This window comes from Dipodomys spectabilis, unplaced genomic scaffold, assembly GCF_019054845.1.
Source record: "Dipodomys spectabilis isolate Male_0828 unplaced genomic scaffold, ASM1905484v1 ptg000297l, whole genome shotgun sequence".
Lineage (NCBI taxonomy): Eukaryota > Metazoa > Chordata > Mammalia > Rodentia > Heteromyidae > Dipodomys > Dipodomys spectabilis.
In genome coordinates, this window is record NW_024870974.1 from 19,678,384 (window position 1) to 19,700,817 (window position 22,434).

Genomic DNA, 22,434 nt, shown 5'->3' on the forward strand with positions numbered 1-22,434 from the left:
TGCGCGGGCCCGTCGCCCGCGTGGCGCCGCCCGCGTGGGTCCTTCCACGGACCCGGCTCCTCGGCGGGGGCCGTCGGCTGGCGCGCCCACGCCTGCGGGAGTCCACGCGCGCCAGGAGGGGGAGGCGGGAGGGCGGCCGGCCGCGGTGGGCCCTCCCGCCGGCCCTCGCCGCGGGCACGCGCGACTCGCGAGGACGCGATCGGGAGCGGGGAGCGGTCTTCGCTGTCTAATGGCGGGGTAAGCAGCCCGGGCCCGAGGGAAGGGACGGCGCGCGCATGCGCCGCGCGCGGGCCCTAGACAATGTAGCTGGTGAGGTCCAGCAAGTAGGAGGTCACGTCAATGATCTGATCGAGAATACCTGCGCGCGCCGCGCGCCGCGCGCCCCGCTCCGCCTGCTCGCACTGCGGCCCCAGGTACCCCTTCTTGCACAGGCACTTGTTGGGCCTCACGCAGACGCCTCCGTGTCGACAGGCCGGCTCACACTTGGCTGAAAGAAAGCAAGGACCGCTCTGTGTGTGTGAGGTGGGGGGGGGGGGGGTCAAGGCCACGCGACGCACAGCCGGGGAGGGAGGTTTCCAGCCCCCGTATCGCCACGATCATCATCATCATCATTCTTTGGGGGGGGGAGGCACAACTAGACACAGAATGAAAGCCATTTCTAGAGAGATCACGAGAAGCCGGTCTTGCAGAACGGACTCCTATCACACCCATGTCAAGCCTTCGGGGTCCCCCTCCGGGGCCCCCCCCCAGGCCAGCCCGGAGACCTAGGCAGCCACCGACCTAGGAGGTCGGGCTGGTGTGGGAGGGGCGGAGCATGCGCAGTGCGGGAGGCCTGGCAGCCCCGCATGGAGGAATCCTCGCACGCAGGCTCGGTGGGAGGCAGGCCCGGCTGCTCCAGGGGGCCGGGGACCGCGTTGGGTCGTCAGCGCACCGCCGGTCACCCACGGCGCCCACGGCACCGACGGAGAGGGCCGTGCCGATCCCGGCCTTCGAGGAGCCGCAGCCCGTCCTTCCACACATCCATGAGCCCAGCGAGCTGCTACATCGCAAGGTGGACGGCAGAGGCAGTGCCATGTGTTTTCACACATTAGCAGATAAAAGCAAGGACTAAGACATGGCTGAAGAGGTGGGGCACTTGCCAAGCAGGGCAAGGCCCAGGGCAAAGCCGTGCTGCCAAACAGTATCAGGGTGTCTGAGCTTATGCAAGGGAGGGAGGGAGGGAGGGAGGGAGGGAAAGAAGAGATTGCCTATATTCTCTTTTAAACTATAGGAGACAAAGACACCATTAGATGTATGAATAAAGGTCTAGCTTGGGTCAAAATGTCCCAGATTGCGTTTATGAGACGGTTTTGGACTATCTCATCCATAAAAAATACTTCAATTAGAAAGAAAATTTCATTGGAAAAAGTAAAGTACTCTACTAAAATAAACACAAATGTCACCTCAAAGATGTCTATTTTCATTCATCTCTCATATTATTGTTAACGTCTACTAAGATAGGTATATTGCTACCAGTATTAAAAATAATTTATTCACCCTTAGTTTAAACAAACTAAAAGACACTCCGAATTTGTGAACTGGTTATTGGAGATGACACTGCAGTTAGAGGAAGTATAGAAATTGAACAGAATGGATGGCTTAATTACAAAGTGACAGTGAGCAGACACTGCCAGGCATCCAAAGAGGCCAAGGGATCATATATTAGCAGACATTTGAATATTATATTTTGACATTGATATTCATTGTTTGGTCATCTAACAAGAAGGGAAGAGAATAAGTCAATAGGTTGTATTAATTTAAATTAATATAGTGACTTAACTTCTTGGATTTTAAGCAAGCTTCCTCCTAGATACCTATCTATAGTTATTGATTGTATTATGAACAATTTTTGATCAGTTAATGAAGTTATGTTAGTAAATTGCCAAATCAAGCTTAAAATATAAATATGTGATTTTATGTTGAATATTTCTGTTAGACAATGTATAAAGTAGACAGGTTGTGGCTACAATTTTGGGAATGAAATGTGCCTGCAGAATAAATAAAGAGAGGTATTTATAGGGTAAGAATCCTACTAAATATTAATTTGGAGTTTGAATTTTCATTGGCAGAAGCCACTTCAATGTGTGAAAACAAAAAAGCGGAGAACAAAAACATTACTAATGTTTCTAATACACATGGTTTTTGTTGAATATACATGTCTAACATGGGTATCTTCAGCTCTTAAGTTTCTGAATGTATCCAGTTTTCTTATTTCATACCAAGTACAACTCAACCAAATGGAGGAAATCTCGAGTTAAAGGATAGAGTGACCCTGAACAAATATGTCTCTTTTGCTGTCTTTCAGCAGCAACACACCTGCTTGACGGTTCATGAGGGAGTGACAAACAGAATGTTTAAATCTCCCAGTACACCTCTAGATAATTGCATTTTCCCTTTTTATTTAGTAACACCCACTGAAAAACAGTGTGTGCATGCGCACATGCGTGCTTCAGCAAGAAAGCCAGCAGTAAAGCCAGGGAAGGCATTTATGGGGTGTCTGGAAAATGCTAGCACTCGGAGAGGGAGTTGGCAAACACTAAGTCATTGGTTGGTGTGAGGGCTCAGGGCTGAACACCCCATGGAGATGACATAGCTGGGTAGCTGGGCAGCGCTCCCTCCCTCCCTCTCTCTCTCTCTCTCTCACCTTTTGAAAGACTTCAGTCATTTATAGGTCCTTCATACTCATAATGAACTCACCTATGTGAACAGCTAACAGTGGGAAGCAGGAAAGGTGAGCATGAAGGTAATTGCAAACATCTAAACAGTTTTGCACACTTGCGGACTCTAAAGGAAACACCCGATGCTAAGTTCTTGAGTTCCTCCCGGCAGTCCCACCTTCTGGTCTTTTGAGTGACAGCGGAGATACTGACCGATCCTGCAGAAGTCGCCCTCCCAGCCCGGGCTGCAGCAGCACCTGCCCGTGGGGGTGTAGTAGCCATTGCGACAGAGCCGGGAGCACTCGGACGTCAGCGTCTGTGCGGGCTGCACGGGCACTCGGCATTCTTCAGGCATCAATGGTCTGCAGCCAAGACAAGAGAGGGAATTGCACTTTCCTTGTGAGTCAGTATTGGAAGGAAACCCAGTGATTCAGTGTATTTACTGCTTTCAAGAGACCTTTGTTTCAAATGGATCAGTGTGTGTGTGTGTGTGTGTGTGTGCGCGCGCGCACGTGCACACGTAGGTACTAGTCCTGGAGCTTGAACTCAGGGCCTGGGTACTGTCCCTGTGCTTTTGTGCTCAAGGCTGGTGCTCTACCACTGAATCACAGCTTTACTTCCAGCTGTTTTTTTAACTTTTAGTAATTAGTGGAGATGATAATCTCACTGATTTTCCTGCCCAAGCAGGCTTCCAATCCCAATTCTCAGATCACAGCCTCCTGAGGAGCTAGGATTACAAGCATGAACCACACTATAATCCCTTCCTCCCTCCCTCCCTCCCTCCCTTCCTTCCTTCTTTCCTTCCTCTTTCTTTTGGCCAGTTCTTGGGCTTGAACTCAGAGCCTGGGCACTGTCCCTGAGCGTCTTTTGCTCAAGGCTAGCACTCTACCACTTGAGCCACAGCGCCACTTCTGGCTTTTTCTGTGTATGTGCTGCTGAGGAATGAAACTCAGGGCTTTGTACATCCTAGGCAAGCGCTCCACCACTGAGCCACCTTCCCAGCCGATCCTTTCCTTTTGACTGGCAGCTCAATGTTTGAAAGAACAGAAAAATATAAAGCAATGATAACCCAAACAAGCACATGAGACATTCTAAGAAACTCTATAGCAATCAAAATGTATCAAAGATAATTACAGCAGTATTTTATACTTGGAAGGTAGATTTTTTAAAGCAATTAAAGCTTCTCTGAAAATGCAGTTTACTTGGATATACCAATTAATTTCTCTTGTCACTGGCTTGTGGCAATATCACAAGGCTGATTGCATTGGTCAAGATAAACCCTTGTAATAAATATACTCAGAATTTAATTATTGTTTTTATCTTAATGCCTTTTTCACAGATAACATTTTTCAAACCCATTTTTCTTGAAAGGTTATTACAGTATTATGCATGGGTATATTTGTATTATTGAAGCAAAAGAACCTCCATGTAAAGAAAGGCCATATATAATATTTTGTGTACATATACATCATTTTGTAATATGCATCTTTGCTTATTTTGTGAAGAAAAACAAATCTAATAACAGCCAAGGAAGGCATCTTATTTGCAATATAAGAAAAGGTCATGGACTTTTTCTTAATGACGGAGTTTGATTAGTTAAATCATGTAAATGAATTGTCTCAAAGATTGGAATAAATTAATTTTGCTCAGGCTTCAATTCTTGTTAACTTTTGTCATATGTATCAGAATGATCTGACAAAAAGAGTTGGTTTAAGACAGTTTCTCATTCTGTAATCCAGGCTGGCCTTGAACTCCCAATACTACTATCTTAGTGTCTCAGGGGCTGGCATTACAGGCATGTGCTATTATGTGCTGTTTAGGCTTCGTTAAAATTATTCTCCAACTACCACCGGTTACAGAGAAAGCCCTAAGAAGTCTTTTTATGGTTCTTGTTTCTTTATGCCATTCAAGCTGGACCAGGGCCGGCTCACAGTCCTCACTGCTCATGACACAGTTTTGGGGGAGCGGGGTGGGGAGGTGGGAGGGTGGGGGGAGAGAGGGAGAAGATATGCAGTGGGATTTCCTCAGTCACTGGTCTCTGTGCTGCAGTGAAGGAAGGGCGAGGCCCTTTCGCTATGGAATATACACAGATGTCATCAGTCGAGTCACCTGCACTAGGGTAGCTAAAGCAGGTAGGTCCTTAAGAACACAGGGCAGAGCTTGCAATTTACTGGGCAGAAAAGTCAGTACCTATGTCCTAACAGTCCTAGTTTTCTTGAACTTGGCTATCTTGTTATGTCTCTATGGCAATATGAACAGTAATAATTTCAGGCCTGGCCTCAAGCTGCTTCTACCATGACTCAAAACCATATATATTACAAACAAAAACACTAACTACATAACCACCACTATCTCTTCCCAATGAGAGTCCCACTTGATGTTGAAAGCGCTTATGTTTTGCAACTCCTGTGGCAATTTCTGAAAAATCCATTAGTTTTATTCAACCTCTTGTTTAAATCTGGAAATGGCCAATTTATGTAAAATGTCCTGGAGACCGGACGTCCTCCATGCAGGACACATTAACAAACTTTTTCCATGTGTTCCCTCAGCGAGGCTTTTGGGAAATAAGGGCATGGTTGGGATAAATAAGAGAAAAGTTAAAACGACTATGCCAAGAAAAGCCAACCCATTGTCTTCCCTGCCTGCTTGCTGCTCTTGACTATCTTCTAGCCTATGTCTTCTCCACTTTTTCCTCATATTAAATTCGTTTGGCTTGGGACAGAATGGTGACATTTCTGACCATGAGAAAAACATCTACGGAAGTCTCTGGCTCACAGGCCATCATCATTTAGTAGGTGACATTCTGTGGAAAGGTCCTGTTCATATCTCACTAGTGGATGAAATGGTAGAATTCTGTGTATCTAATTTCTCTTCATTTATCACTGGTTTACCTACAATGAGGCTCTGCATATAAACAATGTGATCCCCTCAAATTTGAATGCAAATACTTGGGGAAAAGAACCTAGTTCTTCTCTTAAGTTAGTCACTGACGTTCCTCATCTAGTGTCTGAAACAATCACTTCCCTTTCTTTTAGCTGTTACTCTATGGGGTTTCCCTTGAGATGAAGACTCACATGAAAGCTGCCGGCCTTCCCTTGTGTAATGCTGTTTCCCTCTCCCCTCCTGCACTCAAATGAACGTTTTCTCAGTGCAGAAGCCATGCACCAAATCGTCGTCAAGTCTCTTCATTTAAGCAAGATATGAATGAAACCGGGCTCTGATTTCAGAGACAGACATGAAAACACCACAGGATAGTGCCGTGTGGCCTTTGCTAGAAACAGATGTCCAGAAGCATCATGAGAATACAGATGCAGTAGTAATCGCTTTGAGTCAAGTGAAATGTTACCATTTTATCTAAAGTTCAGAATTATAAATGATGATGATAAAATACCTTGGTGGCTTAAATGTTCTCTATTTATATACAGAGGTGACATTAGAAACTAAGAGAATACTGTCAATAAATGTTCACTATATGCATACTTTAGTAACTTTCTTAAAACCACAAGAATGCATGTTTTCTATCTCTCCCAAGACCAACAAAAGTATGTAAGCCATAAACTCACTGAGTGAATGAATGAATGAATGAATGAACAGTATGAAATTTTTAAAGGGTATTTCTTTTTTATGTTGTTAGGTAAGGATATTAGGAGTATAGTCCAGTCAAGGGAAGGAAGGATATCATTAAATTTTAATTGCTATACTTTCGGATTCTAAGCATAAAACTCAAAGTACTTATGTATTTCTAATACTTACAAAATTCTTCAAAGGAATAATTAGATTCGTTTTAAGTGGTGCATTTCATGCTAACTATAATCCTTGTAAGAAAAGGAAAGAAAGGCTAAAATATCAAGGCAGACATGGACTAAAGAGTTGCTTATTTCCTTCTGTACTGAGAATTAAAGTCAATGCCCTTAAATTCACTTTTCATGACAATGATTTTTAGTGATCCCCACCATTTCTCTCCAGATGTTTGCGATGGTGACATTCTCCTTTCAACTGACAGATGATGGCTTCCTTTACCCATAAATTAAGGAGGAAAGGAGATGAAGCATACGCTTGAGCTTTATTTTTGTTGCTACCTTGAAACAGCCTATCTTAGGAGTACCAGAGTACTACCCAGAGGCACCAGAATACAGCCTGGACAATCATCTAAAGTATGTATCTCTGGAGGTTCATCTCATTTAATGCTTACTTTTGTTGGATTGGAAGGTTGTGCACGGTCTAGTTACATAGTTCTGTTCTTTTGAACAATTACTTTTTAAGCTTTTGGAGCCTCAGCTGTCTGAATGGAGTCAGAAGTAGCTTTCATACTAGCCAGTGTAGGCAAGAGGATATATCCAGCCCAGTTGTTGACAGCTACCCCTCCCCCCAGCACTCTAACTTAATTTAAGCCAGAAAAAAAAGTTATTTCTTAATATCCTCAGATGACAATGACACACAGAGGGGACAGCGTAGAAAATTGCCCAACACTCTTTAATATATAAAGCATTGTTTTCACAGACTGAAGACATTTTCTTAGATGCCTACTTTGGCTGGCTTTGTGTAGTGAGGGAAAGGTTTGGATACTTGTTGAAACAGGAATGTGGGGAAGCACAAGGAATTTATAATACATCGCACGTGATGGCTGTCTGTGACCAGGAGAAGCTGATGAGTGTCTCTGCGTGGGGGGATTAATGGTGGCTCTAATTTAGTCACATTTAATCTAATAACTGAGTAAATAAATCAATACATGAAAGTCCTGGTGAGTTTGGGTGAAGTACTCAGATAAATGCTGCCTCGCAGAATAAGCAATGCAGAAATCCACTTTGCCTTTCACAAAACTTCTGCAGAAGGGTGCATTCTGAGGTGGTTGTTAAGTGTACAACTTTAAATTTATGTCATAGTAAAACAAGATGCATAGACTGTTAAGTAGTACTCCTTTGTAAAATGCTAGCTGGGAGGTGTTAGAAGATGTAACCACCTGTGGCCTTCTTAGTAATCTCCTTAGGGGGACGATGACGAATGGACTGCCCTCTTCCATTAGCCATAATCACTGGGTGATGCGTGTCACATGTACAAGGCTATTTTTTCCTCCAGGCTTTCCCTCATCTTCCTAAGTTCAGAAAAAAACAAAAAACCCAGGAAATGTCATCCTCATTGCATTCACTGGGTAGGCCTAGACCTGCAGTGCCCACGGGACAAGGGGAGAGTCTTCAAGAAAACAACAGCATCTACCAGGTGCTGGTGGCTCACATCTGTAAGCTACTCCAGAGGCTGAGATCATGGTTCATGAGCAAGAGAGTCCATTGGCTTCTTTATCTCCAAGTAACCACCAAAAAGCCAGAAGTAGAACCGTGGCTTAAGCAGTAGAGTGCCAGCCTTGAGAGAAAAAGCTAAAGGACAATGCCAGGGCCCTGAGTTCAAGCCCAAGTACTGGGTCTGGGCCATAGAGAGAGAGAGAGAGACAGAGACAGACAGACAGACAGACAGACAGACAGACAGACAGACAGACAGAGAGAACAGAGCCTTATCCTCAGAGCTTCAGAATTTGAGCCTGTATTTTGAGACGTTTGTACATGCATATTTAAGTTTCAAAGGCACTGTTCTAAACTCTGCCACCTCCCAGCCAAAAGTAGTTATTAATTACTATGCTCAAAAGTTTCCTAGCTCAGGGTGCTCTGACACCTTCTAGGTGGTGGGGTCCGGCAGCCATCTTTTTGTGCTGCAGCAGCTCCTGTGTCTTAATGAACTTCCTCAGGCAGGATACAGGGTAATAGTGAGCATTATTGACTACTCTTTTTTTTTTTTTAAAGCCAATTACTCAGCACCTCAAACAAGGGAAAGGCAAGTGGAAAATTTCTTAGGATTTGATAGATGTGAGTGTTTTCCATCTGTAGAGCACAAGGCAGAGATAAGCTCTGGTCTACAGGTGGTTGTGTCACTTTATAAATATCATTTTAGTGCCTTTCTCCAAGGTCAACCTCCAGACATTATTTTTTCTTCCCTTTTTGTCTTTAGTCTGGTTGCCCAAGGGTCATCTCAACATCTCTCTTTTCAAAGTCAGTAGACTAGTAAATGCCAATGTTCTATAGTGCATGTATGACTATACATAGGCGATCTGTAACAGACATTATGGGGATTGAACCCAGGGCCTCAAGCATGCGAGACAGGTCTTTTCCCACTGAAGCCATGCCAGCCCCCAGCGCTTTTGTTTTTGTTTTGCTTCTGAGATAGAGTCTCATGAATTTTGCTCAGATTAGCCTTGATCCTCGAGCCTCTGTCTCCTGAATAGTTGGGATTACCACCTTGCCTGGCTCTCGCAGCTTTTAAGACTGGATTTGACATTTACAAATGCCATTTGGCTGTGAGAATTCTTGTGCGGCTCTAGCGAACTCATATCCAGGTAGAAGGGAAGAAATGGAGTCTTCCTGTGTGGCCATGCAGTGTTGATCTTGGAGCCTCGTGGCTGGGCAGATAGCAATACACTTCCTCACGTTACCTTCCTGTTTGAACTAGAACAAGAAACTGAATGCCTTATGAGGAGCTGAGTGCATTTCATTCGCCACGACCTTCCTTGATACCATGCCATACGTGGGCTGCAGGAACGTCTGAATATATTCCTGCTAATATGTTCCTGAATATATTCCTTGGCAGTCTCATGCTCCTAAGATTATCGGGAATTTCACAAATGCCCTTTTAGTTTTATGCTGTGGTTAAAGATGCAGCCCTAATGAAAGCAAACTGTGAAGCCGCTTACATTTTCTATTAACTGTCACGTCTAACTTTATCCCCATGGCAGGGGGCCGGCCTTGTCACAGGAGAGGTTAAAAGGCCTCTGTACAGCTATTACTGCCCACGCTTTCCATTCTGCCCACTCAACTGGCTTTCTTGAAGAAAAAGACAGAAAGGGACCCACATTTCAGATCTACCATGAGCCCAATACACACCTAGCTATACAGGGCGTGTGCATCTCTTCTACTGAACTGTGTCAGTGAATGTCTCTATTCCCATGGGAAACGCAGAGCATGGGAAGTTGTGAGATTTCTTAAAGGGAAACCCTAGGAATGGTCAATGAAAGTAAATACCAAAGTCAGCTGCGGTTAGACACAAAGACAGTCTAGAGCTTATGAAATTGCCTTAGCTGTGTGCCACATGACGTGTGCACTATTCTACAATTTAGAAACGGGTCAACTATATGCATGAGTGATATGAGTATTTTTTTAAAAAAAGATGTTGCTTATTTAATTCAAAGCACCCCTTCCTGAAAACCCTGTATTCTCCAAGATCACAGACTGGAAACACTGGTAGTGTTATGGAGTGCCCGTTGTGTCCCACCACATTCCCACGTTCAGGTCCTGGTCCCTAATGGACAGGAGGGGTGGGGTACTCGGGAGATGACCGGCACAGGGACTCTACTCACCAGGTGTTTGTGACTTTAGCTATGTATAACTGCACCACAGCACTGTGAAATTTATGTAGTTACTTAATCTCCAATACGGAAATCTTTGGGGGAAAAAAGTCACCAGAGACCTTGTGCCCCGCCCCTTTCTCCATCCTGAGAGGACACCCCAAGGAAGGAACTGTCTGCAAGCTAGGAGAGCTTTCACCGGAACCATGCGGGTACCTGATATAGAATTTCCCAGCTTGGAGAACGAAGAGGAGTCAACAGCAAGATGATCAGGAATCTGCCATTGAAGTCACTCAAGTGTCTTGTTATAGTAGCCAGCTGACTACAAGGGAAGATCCAGATTGTGCGTTCCCTGGGCATGTGTGCGTGTGCACAGGTATGCCCGCCCCTCCGGACCTGTGCGTGGCACAGCTGCAGCGCTAACTGAAACAAGGCCCTGGTACTTTGGGCATGATTTTGGCAACTCAGTGAGCTGCTCTGTCATCACTGGCGATTAGAAACATACAAAAACAAAGTGGTCCCAGAAGTGGAGCTCTGAACTCAGGTCCCGAACAAACTACAGACAGGCCGAGGTGTCCCTGCGGACAGAGGGACACTCAGCGCCAGCACTTACATCCGTCTGACCTCTCAGACACTGCAACATGCGATGCTACCTTGCCTTAGAATCAAAGCGTACGGTCCTCGCAGGCCTATTAATATCAGCTCCCACACTGCCCACTAGGAGCGTAAGCATGGAGGGTAGACATGACAAGTAAACAAAATCCCTTTTAGAGATTTTGAGTCTTAATAAATTAATCTTAACTTGAAAAACATATTCCTCCATTACTTCCATTTTCCATATTTTAAAACAAATACTGTTGTGTATTCGATCAAGTTTTCATGGGGATCTCTACGCAGTCAGTATAGAGGTGAACATTCTAATATTTAAACTTGCTAGGTAAGAGGGACTATAATTACCATCAAACAGAAAATTCCTTTGAATTACCATAGGTCCTATCCCTAGGAAATAGGCTATACATATAAGAAGTCTTATATATGTTTTCACCATTAAACTCCCTTTCTAGTATTGATATAAATTATATAAATTGTGTATTATACATATTTACAAAACACGATGTTGCACAGGTATCCTCCTCCCAAAAACTTTCTGTGGTTTCCTCTGTCTGGGGTTAACTGTAGTCCAAAAACACTAACTGAGCAATTCCAGAAGTAAGCAACTAATACATTTGAAAAGAACGTTTTACAACATAGTTATAACAGTTCTGCTGTATTATTAGTTGTTACTAATCTCTTACTTTGCCTAACCTGTAAATTAAAATTTATAACACATATGTATATGTTGGAAAAGCTATGCACACATGTAGTTTTATGCTGCCTATACTGTAGGTACCCCATGAGGGTCTTGGAACATATCCTTCAGAGAATGGAGGAGAATGAAGACTGTAAGCATACACCGTTCTTATTAGCGTTAGCTTCATCTTACGACTCTGAGAAACTGGCGAGAGAGTTCATGTGGGGAAAAACAGAATTAGTCTTGCATCTGTAAGCATTTTCAATAAAGGCAAATGGTTATTTTTTTAAAAGGATACACCTGCATGATGGCGCACACTTGTAATCCCAACACTCAGGAGATAAATGAGGGAGGATCATGAGTTCGAGGACAGCTGGGGCTATACAGGAGCAATCCTATCTCCAGAAGCCTCTCCACTCCCAAAGAAAACATATAATTTGATCAATATTCAATTTACCTTCAAAATTATAAATGTGACATTTTGTATGTATTTTGGCCTATGTAACATTGCATGTACTACTTAAAAATATTTATATCTGTAAAATATACATGCAACTCTTGTTAAAGTATAAACAGAATTTTAGCTATACTAAACTGTTAAAATACATTATATAGTGGAGTGCCATTGGCTCACGCCTGTAATCCTAGCTACTCAGGAGGCTGAGATCTAAGATTGAGGTTTGAAGCTAGCGTAGGCAGGAAAGTCTGTGAAACTCTTATCTACTATTAACCATGAGGAAACTAAAAGTGGTGCTGTCGCTCAAAGTGGCAGAGTGCTAGGCTTGAGTGAAAATGCTCAGGGACAGCGCCCAGACCCTGAGTTCAAGCCTCCCACTACCTATAAAAAGAGAAAAAATTATACATGCATTTTGATCCACTCATTCAGCTTTGATTTTGATCTTGCCCAAGTATTTTGTAAAATAGCTTCAGATGCTGTGTCACAGCTTAGGAAAGATTTATCAGTTAAAAAGATATTCCTACCACACATGAAATAAAATACAGTAAGAATAAAATAAAAGTAGGCAGAGAGGTGTAGACTCACTTCCCACATGATCTAGAGTACAACTAGAATAAAATGAGGGCAGGCAGGTAGGTGTTAAGACCCACTTCTGGTTATTGGATATGCAAAGCGATCATAGCAAAAATGTGGAAAAAAAATGCTTCCTTGTCTTTTAGCCTTCAAACTCGCCATGCTGAATGGATTTTTACAGGGCATATACTTGTTCATGACCTCTAGTGTTAAGAAATTCTGTCATGTTTGAAAACTAGCCCCTCGTGGAGCCTGTGTCCCTGTTAACAGCTGAAAGGTCAATGGAGCTGCTAAACAGTTTGTATTACTGTCAGGGTGGCCGTGGGCTGCCACCTGCTGCAGAGGACTGCAGCTGGGTCAACAGGCACTGTGGGAATTTATCAACTTAGGGGGCCACTCGCATAAAACTTTGACTGATGAATTGGGACTAGACTGGCTTACGAGGCTAAAGCTGCTCTATTATGTATGGCTTTCTTTAGGATGACAGAGCTGCCTGCCTGCTCCCCGGGACATATGTGAAGCATAAACAGAACTGATTTCCCCTTATGTAAGAGTGATTCTTGTTTCTTTTTAATAAAAGCACTCTAAGGCACCCAGCGTTAATAAGGGTGGGCAGAAGGTGGGAGGGTCAGTTTTTGATACTGGTCTCAGAGGAGTAGAGAGAGAAGGATTGCTTGGGCCTGGAATTGGCATTGTTCACTTATAGACTTCAGAGGAGAATCGTGCATGTGACCTGGCTGGGTGACAGATCAGTGCGGCAGAGATAGAGTGAGGCTTGGAACATAACGAGTGGATCAGAAGGACGAAGAAGAATTTGTTTTCCATATTCTTAGGGAAATAAACCCTACAAACATTTTGGATTTTTAAAAAAATCATTTAGTTTCTCCAAAATTAAAAAAAAAATCCATGATTGTTGAGAGAAAAGAAAAGCTCTGTTCTATAGAAAAGAAAACTTAGAAATTATATAACTGTTAGGTATTTGAGATTTCTACCCCCAGGAGCATTTAATTCTGAAAAAATTTAGTTAAAAAAAAGGCATGACTTGAATATTTAAGAACTAGGTATTAAAAACTCATTAAAGATCCATGTATATCTTTATCCCAGTTTTGGAACAGAGAAAACTTCAATGGTTGAGAGGTCTCTGAAAATAATTCTGGAATGCATGGAATGAGCACCAGCAATATTAGAAAACCTAAAATGTATTTATTTATTTATTTATTTATTTATTTATTTTTGTCGATCATGGGGCTTGAACTCTGGGCCTGGGCACTGTCCCTCAGCTCTTCAACTCAAGGTGAGTGCTCTACCACTTGAGCCACAGCACCACTTCCGGTTTTCTGAGTGGTTTATTGGAGATAAGAGTCTCATGGACTTTCCTGCCTGGTCTGGCTCTGAACTGCAGTCCTCAGATCTCAGCCTCCTGAGTAGCTAGGATTACAGGCTTGAGCAACCAGCACCCGGCCCTAAAATGTTTTAAATACATGACTTTACTCACTTCAGAGCCCTTGGTAGAAATGAGGCAGAGAAAGAAGGATCCTCTGTCCTTTCTGGGCATTTTATTTTTTTGATGGGCAAAGCGGTACAATATGATGAAATACCATATGCAGTGTCCCACACTAAGGACGACTTGAGACCTGACCAGATCCTTTGCCTCTCTATCCTGCCAGGATGGCCTCTTCATAGGTGGTGCTACTAAGTGAAAATGCAATCCCTGCCCAGATCTTGTGCTCAGTCCATGGAAACCTGTTTTTCTGAAACTGTTAACTGAAGGAGTCTCCAAGGCCAGGGCACTCCGGAGGACTGAGCTCAGTACTAGAGACTTTTTGGACCCTGTTAGGCTGGTTAAGCCAGCTGGGTGACTGAGGCTGACCTGACCCCAACTCCACTCTGCCATGAGACACAATTACTTGCTCTCTCATTACAGCTATTACTGAGGTGTGTTCAGTGTTCTGACATGGCGTCTGCTCATTCCTGGGCTATTTCCATAGGAAAGGGTTTTCCTTAAATAACTTAGGAGTCCTAGGTCAGCCTGAGGGAAGCCTGGCTTGGATTCTTTCATTTTTGAATTTTTTTTTGCTTTTATTAGGAATGATATCTTCTGGTAGTTATTAACAGGCTACCTCACCATTCTTTTTGGAGGGATGTGTCCTGCTGTAAATGACTTGCATTTATGCAAACGATGGTGTAATTTATAGCCTGAGACCAAAGTATCCTCACAGTTTTGGAAGTAATGTTGGAGCCTCATCTGTGAGATCTTACATATGATTTCCTGACTGTCTTCCCCTGTGTGTGTTTAATATATATGTTTAAAAACATAATATAACTTCACTGACACCAAATATAGAAATAAAACCCTTATAATCTGGTAGAGGAAGAAATTCCCCTAGGGCCATTAGTCAGTTGATGTTTGAAAGTTATTAGGAAACATTATGCTAACGAGGCTGATGGCCCTGCACGGGACAACAGCTGTTTACTGCGAGTCAGATCTTGCACGTCGCAGTAAGTCCATACATTGTATTTTTCAGTGGGTGAGGTTCTTTTTCAAATTTGGCTCCACACTCTCAAACAGTTCTGCCTTGACATCCTGAGCAGTACCATGCTACTAATTAGCTCGCGTTTCCAAACTCATCCTGTTCACACACACTTAAGCACATGCTTATGCAAACTCCAGCTCATGTAGGGAGAAGGACTGTAATAATAAACACTGGCATCCGCACCGACGTAGGCATGAGACTGTCAGAAAGGTCAATGAGAACATTCGTTTTCTTGTAGTCAGTTTAATTTAGGAATGTGTGCCTGTGTGCAAGGACGGTGTCTTCGGGCCTCTGCACCATCCCCCACCTCCCCAAAAGCAAACACAGACCCTCACCCCGGCCCTGCGCGTGACGTGACTCACCGGAAACAGGCACCATGGTGAGAAGCTGGTTTTCAGGTGTCACTCGGAGACCACCCTACTAGACGGGGCGCAAAGATCACAAAGCCAATGTTCCTATGGCAACCCTGGTAATTAGACCCTAATAATGGGCTGAAGGTGTAAAATTCACCTCCACTCACCAACAGACTAAACAATCCAGATGAAGAGAGAAAGACCTTGTGTGAGGAGAGAGAATTCACTGGAGCACTGCTGGCAAGTTTGTGCAAGCACATCAGCTTTGACAGCATAATGGAGCCACGACGACTATTTTTACAGCTAATTGCATGGGATGGGAGTGAAATCCCAACACCTCATCATGCGTCATTAGAATGCGCCTGTATTGTGAGCTAACATTAGTTTGGCTTCTGTTCTCCTGGGGCTTGAACTGAGGGCCTGGGCGCTGTCCCTGAGCCTTTCTGTGCGCAAGGCTAGTGCTCTACCACTTGAGCCACAGCGCCACTTCCTGCTTTTTCTGAGCAGTTTATTGGAAATAAGAGTCTCACAGACTTTCCTGGCTTCGACCCACCGTCCTCAGATCTCAGCATTCTGAGTAGCTACGTATGTGAGCCATGGATGCCCAGCTGACTTCTATTCTTAATGCTGCCCATGAAGCACGTCAATGATCACCTAATCGTCTGACCACTTTGTGAGTTTTCTCAAAGAAAACACTTGATTTTACTCAAGATGGGAACACGTCCCATCCCCATACCTGTGCCAACAGGTACTTCTCTTACTGTGAGAACACAGACTACTAAACAGAGAAGGAACGTCCTCCGGAGACGACATATGACATGGGGTGCTGCGGAGAGACTTTTCGTTCTGCAGCAGCCAACACCAACTCCTATTCCAGTCAGGAAGTACTGTCTTGTCATTTTCAGGATGGCACGCATGGTTGACACCTTCCGAGTAACACCTTTCAACTCAAATGTTGTCAATGACTTGGTTAACTTTTTTGGATTGTGAGGATCTCTTGGAAGAGACTGGAAACTCAAATAAGTGAATGCAGAAAGAACGTGAGATGTGTGGCACTGGTGCTGTGGGCAGCGATATTGTCTCTAATGCTACCTGGTTGCATCTGTGAGGATTACGGAGGTTTTGTTTTATTTCAGTTTCTGCCTGAGATTTCAGCAACCCTGACCGTTCAGCTCTCACATGTGAAGTTGACATTATTCATGAAAGCTGCAGGCGTGTCCATGCGGAGATGTGAGGATGGGAAGGAACAGGAGCAGATAGGCATATTCTTTCTGTTGTTGTTGTGCCAGTCCTTAGATTTGAACTCAGGTCCTAGGCACTGTCCCTGAGCTTTCTTTGTGCTCCAGTCTTGCACTTTGCCACTTGAGCCACCGTTCCACTTCTAGCTTCTGAGTAGTTAGAGATTAGAGTCTCATGGACTTTCCTGCCTGGGCTGGCTTCAGTTATGATCCTCAGATCTCAGTCTCCTAAGTAGCTAGGATGACAGGTGTGAGCTACTGGCAGCATACTGACTAAACATATTCTTGAAAGGATGAAAACACTTGGTTTTTTGCTGAGGCGAGTAACAAATCATTTTGGTCGGGGGGGGGGGGGCCCTCAATGTTCATTGTTCAGGCCTAGCAATCTTCATGAGAGCTGTGAGCTTTCAGACAGACAGTTCTGGAATGAAGCTCGGATGGGGAGCTGACAAAATAACAGCTCCTGATTATTGAATAACAAAATAATCACAATAAACAGAGTAATGTCTGCCAGAATACTTCTTGTTCTTGCAAAAGTAAGGTTTATGGTTTCCAGCACCTGAGCGGAAGCCACCACACCTCCTGGGGGTGTTCCCCTGGTATTTAGCTGAGAGCTCTGGTTCCCTAAGGACAACAGACTCTAGGATGACAAGAACGACATGGGTGAGTGTTTAAGGTCACACCCCAGGAGCTGTTTGAGATGGCTGCTGCCTGGCTGACTCTCCTCTATCACTGTTGTTTTTTGAGATCATTTTTTTCTTACTGATTGTCTAGTTGTGCTTTCACTTATTTGGTGTTTTAAAATTGTTAATGCAGGTAGCTATGCACTGGGGTTTCATTTTGATGTGTCCGTGTCTGCGTACGGTGTGCCATGATCAGACTCCCTCCGCCAGTCGCCCTATCCACCAAATCCCTTCCCACACGGTATTTCTACCATATTCACCCTCCTTTGCCCTCTCTATCCATCCTCTTCCCTCCCATAAGGACACACCCTAGGCAGGGCTGGTTTTGCATTCCTGTCATTCCATTTTTTAAGTGTATATTAACTGTCCAAAGGGTTTCCCCTTGGTATTTCACATGTGCATGTGTTGTTTTATTTTGAACTTTTATTTTGATCTTTCTCAGAACTGGGGATTTTGTATTTGCAAGGCAAAAGATCTACCCCTTATCACAAATTTGAATGAACTTCAATGCAAAGACTCGCGTGATTTACATGGATTTTTTAAAGAAGAAATCCTACCTTTTTGGATCTACAATTTTGTAGAGTTTTCCATTGTGAGTCTGGGTCATGCTTTTACTGCTCGATAAAATGTAAACTTCGCCTGTTGGGGAGAAATAACAACTTCATTCCCAGCAGGGCATTACTGGCTAGCCTGTACTACCTTTCTCTTCCAATCCCTGCCCCTCTCTCCCTTTCCTCTTCCTTCCCTCCCTTTTCTGCCCTCATCTCCCTTCTTCTCCCTCCCATCTCCTCCCCCCCCCCCACAATCCCCTCCTCCCACCCATCCTCAGGTTGTGTCAGCATCTCAGGAACTCCCTTCACCAGACATCCAGATTCCAGTCACTTCCTGTGTCTCCCACAGCATTGCAGTACAAGCAGGACATGGATCATGGTAACAGCATTCTAACCAAACTTCCCATGTCTTTGCTCCTCTCTGTATTCTCAACATCCTCACTCAAACCACAATCCTCCAGATCTGTGCCTGATTCCCAGAGGCTGGAATTAGAGGTGTGCCTCTCTGTGCCTGGCCTGTCTTATTACTTTTGTATTTCAAGATTGGAAATAAGATGTAACAATTCGTTAGGAAATGTATCTGGAAGAGAATACACAAACTTTCCAATGAATTTCCTTTGCTGCAGGTTACATTTCCAATAACTGGAGGCCAAATGTATTATTCTTTAGGATAGAACCAAGACTCTGGAGGGGGAAAAAATCCAGCAGGAAAGGAGCTGGATAGAAGTAATTTATGCCATACCTAATTCATCTTCTCCAAATCCCAGGATGTGACCTGAAAAATATCCTCGACAGGAGCCCCCGGTGCCGAGGCACAGCGGCTTCTCTTGCCATTGCTTTGTGACGGGACTTTGCTGGAGAGTTAGAAAGTTCCTACAACAAAATTGTGCAGTCAGTCAGTCAGTCTATAAGGAAAACACGCCCTAGCCCAAAGTCCACTCTTAAATGTTGAAAGCAAAGATAATTGTTGGGTTGTGGACCTTGCTTTAGCCCACAGAGTGTGCGATACTGTGAATTTTCCCTATCTGAGAGGGGCCGGGCATTTGGAGGGGCACTAACGGAATGTGGGCAGGAGGAAAGCCCTCCCTGCCAGTCCAGTGGTGCAGAGAATGACCACGGGGCCGTGTCCTTTCCAGGCTCCTGGTGCTGTCCAGCTGGTTCTCCGCCTGCCAGCCGACTGGAAACCAGGATTCGGGGTGGATCTCATCATGCAGTACCTCATAATTGTCTGCATGTGACCTCAAAACATGGAACTTCGTAGTATACTTACCCATGTGGACAAACCACATTCTGCTGAAAATCTGGCAAAACTGAGACTCTTTAGACTTCCAAGATCGTTTTAGAAATATTTGTCTAATCATGTAAAATGGCAGTTTTCAAAGTATTCATTTTCAATCGTAAATTTACATTGAGGGAGGAGGAATGGAAGGACCAAAACAATATAGAAAGTCTATCTGAAGACTTCTTTGTCCTTACAATAATAAAATTATGAAGTAATATAATGTGATATATACACTATATAATATCTAATTACTACACAGTAACAACAATTTTTATTTTTATTTTTACTGAAGAAAGTGTCTCCCGAGGTAACTCTGGCTGGCCTCGTCCTGCCTCAGTTTCCCTCAAAATTATTTTTATGCATTATTTTATTTATGGATCAAGCCTGTTGAAAGGCATCTCCTTCGAATTAACCTCCAGATAAAGTAGAATGGAAGGAAGTTCTAATGTTCTCCTGTGTTCCAAGTCTGACCCCACCATGAGGCGGCCATGACATGGTAGTGTCGTGACCCACTGATGGATGGATGGATGGATGGATGAATGAATGGATGGACGGACAGATGGGTCATCTGCCATCGCAACTTGTGGTATCAAGGAACATACCCATTCCGGTCTCCAAACACGTAGCTTCCATACAGTCTTTCAGACTGGCAGCCGCGGTAAACAAATCCACCAACCAAGGGGCCGTTACTGAATGGTTTGAATTCTAAAAGTGAGGGCTCACTTTCTGGAAAGAGAGAGCATTTGGTCAGAAAAGCGTCTTTTCTTCGTGGCACAGTAATGGGAGGGAAGCAGTGGTATCACTGTCCCTCAGCTCTGAAATGTGTCCTGCACCACAAGAGGTGGTCAGTAGGAATCCAGTCTTTGTGCCAATTGGAGCAAAATGTAAAAGACCTCTGGGCAGAATTTAGTGAAATGAGCATGTTCTTCAATTTTTTTCCTGCTGTAATTGACAGGATATATCAATAAAATCTGGGTAGTTTGGAAGTCCTGATGATAGACTTTAAAATCCAAGCTACTTGAAAAGACAACTTCACTTTTTTTTTTTTTTTTTTCCGGTCATGGGCTTGAACTCTGGGCCTAGGTATGGTCCCTCAGCTCTTTAGCTCAAGGAGAGCGCTCTACCACTTGAGCTACAGTGCCACTTCTGGTTTTCTGGTGGTTAATTGGAGATAAGAGTCGCACAGACTTTCCTGCCCAGGCTGGCTTTGAACCGTGATCCTCGAATCTCAGGTTCCTGAATAGCTAAGATTACAGGCATGAGACACCGGTGCCCAGCTTCATTTTTAACCATTGAATTTTTCTTTTTAAAAAATGCTTCTTGTTATATTTAACAAACCAGGTCTCTGTCTGTAAAACTATACAAAATGTTTGTTTAAATGGTTTTAAACCATATTTGTTACATATTTTAAAACACTGCCACTTTGTTAAGCCATATCTTCATTTAAAAATCATTTAGTTTACAGTTGTGTGGTTAGCAAAGTCTATTCCATTAATTCCTTTTCAATTATATGTGTGTAGTCATATGTCAGTCTTTCCATACACGTGGGTACATACTTGAAGGTATGTATGCTAATTGTAATGGAAAAGCTCTCATGCCAGTTGCAAATTAATCTAAAAATTATTTCTTACACATTTATTGTGAAAATGGCCACCAATAGGGAGTCTTTTATGCAAAACCTTTGGGAAAATGCAGTAATTTTGAAATGCACTGTTCTTTGCCTGCAGTAAACGTTTTGAGTACATAGCACCCAAGGGACAGTGTGACATGAACTCTGGGGTCGAGCCACTCCCATTCCTGTCCATCCCTTACCACATGCTGTGTGTGGTACTGACTTTCCGATGCCTCGGTTTCCCTGTGTGTACTCTGGCTGATTACAGTGCTCATCATGGACATGGACACTTTTTCTGTGACTGCAATGAGGAAAGTTTCTAAGTGGTTACACAATGTCTGGAGTAGAGTAAGCACTGAAGTGTACTTTAAAAGACATTAACATGTAGCTAGTCACACTTTAATTGGTTTTGTTTGAATCTCAATGTGTTGCAGAATTTGAGTTCATCTTCAGAGATAGCCCAAATACCAGTGAGCAGGTAGCTTACAGACTTTTCTTAGACCACATTACTCTTTGGTTTGGCTTTTTAAAGACACACACACACACACATACACACACACACACACAGAGAAATACCTGAAAAAGTAAAGTAAAAATAACTAAATACCACATGAACTAACACAGCTGCTTCATTCCTACTGCTGAATAAATAACTTTATTGAATAGGCAAATAAGAAGAGCAATCAATTAATAATCTTAATCTACTATGGTCCCTGAATCATAATCATGCTGAGTATATTGCTTCCTTCAGAAGGAATATATATTAAAGGGCTGGGAAGGTGGCTCAGTGGTAGAGCGCTTGCCTTGTATGCATGAGGCCCTTGGTTCGATTCCTCAGCACCACATAAGCAGAAAAAGTCGGAAGTGGCTCTGTGGCTCAAGTGGTAGAGCGCTAGCCTTAAGGTGAAGAGCTGAGGGACAGCGCCCAGGCCCAGAGTTCAGGCCCCACGACCGACCAAAATATATATGTATATAGAAATATATACACACATATAAAATGTTTAACATACTAAGCATTTAAGACTCATTGATATACAGCTTTATATTTTTATGTTCTCTCTAAGCATTCTAGTAATCAGGCCATTAGAAATGATATTTAATTACCCCATCACATGACTCATCTTTACAACTCTATTTTGTACTGTCTTCTCCAGGACAAACACCTTCTAAAATATTCTGTTCTTATTTGAAACACAATTTTCCCATTTGCTGCGATTACCATGTTCGGTATTGAAAAACTTATTATCCTTAAGACTTCTTTTTTTTTCCTCTCTCTCTTTGCATGAAAGATATAAGAACAAGTTTTTGTCTTCTAAACTAACTAAGCAGAAGTTGTGCATTTTGGTTTTCAGATGAGCCAAGTATAATCTCTAACTTTTGAAGCTATTCAGTGATTAAGACATTAACAGAGAACCATTCAAGCCATGGAAGGGAGGCAGATAGACCCTTGGGGCATATAAATGGCCCTGTGTCTTTAAAAAGAGAGTGACTTGGCACAGAGCGGCACTTGCACAGGTTAGGCCAATATTTGTATTCTTTCTCAAATGATTATTTCACAGAATTTCTTTTATTGTAAATGCATACACTGAAAGCAAACTCAAACCAAAGCAAAACCAACAAATCGTTCCTGACTTACCATAATCTTTGCCCTTTATTATCTGTAAGATTCGTGCTGATGATCTGTTTTTTCCATTGGAATCAGAACAAAGTATTGTTAAGTTGATGTTTATATCAGTGGGATGCCGGTCCACAGCGCATCTGCACGACAGAAGAGGGA

At 43.3% G+C, this 22,434-nt stretch overlaps 1 protein-coding gene across 1 annotated transcript in view; it reads right to left on the reverse strand.

The window, feature by feature from the left end:
• Window positions 1-293: 293 nt before the first annotated feature.
• The window catches only part of LOC122127204 (hedgehog interacting protein), a 79,371-nt gene continuing 57,230 nt past the window's right edge, over window positions 294-22,434 (reverse strand). The window contains exons 8-13 of the mRNA XM_042701817.1: window positions 22,294-22,415; window positions 19,648-19,771; window positions 18,506-18,636; window positions 17,770-17,851; window positions 2,910-3,058; window positions 294-487 (exon numbers count right to left, since the gene is read on the reverse strand). Of these exons, the coding sequence (XP_042557751.1) occupies window positions 294-487; window positions 2,910-3,058; window positions 17,770-17,851; window positions 18,506-18,636; window positions 19,648-19,771; window positions 22,294-22,415 (802 nt within the window). The remainder of the gene's footprint in view (window positions 488-2,909; window positions 3,059-17,769; window positions 17,852-18,505; window positions 18,637-19,647; window positions 19,772-22,293; window positions 22,416-22,434) is intronic.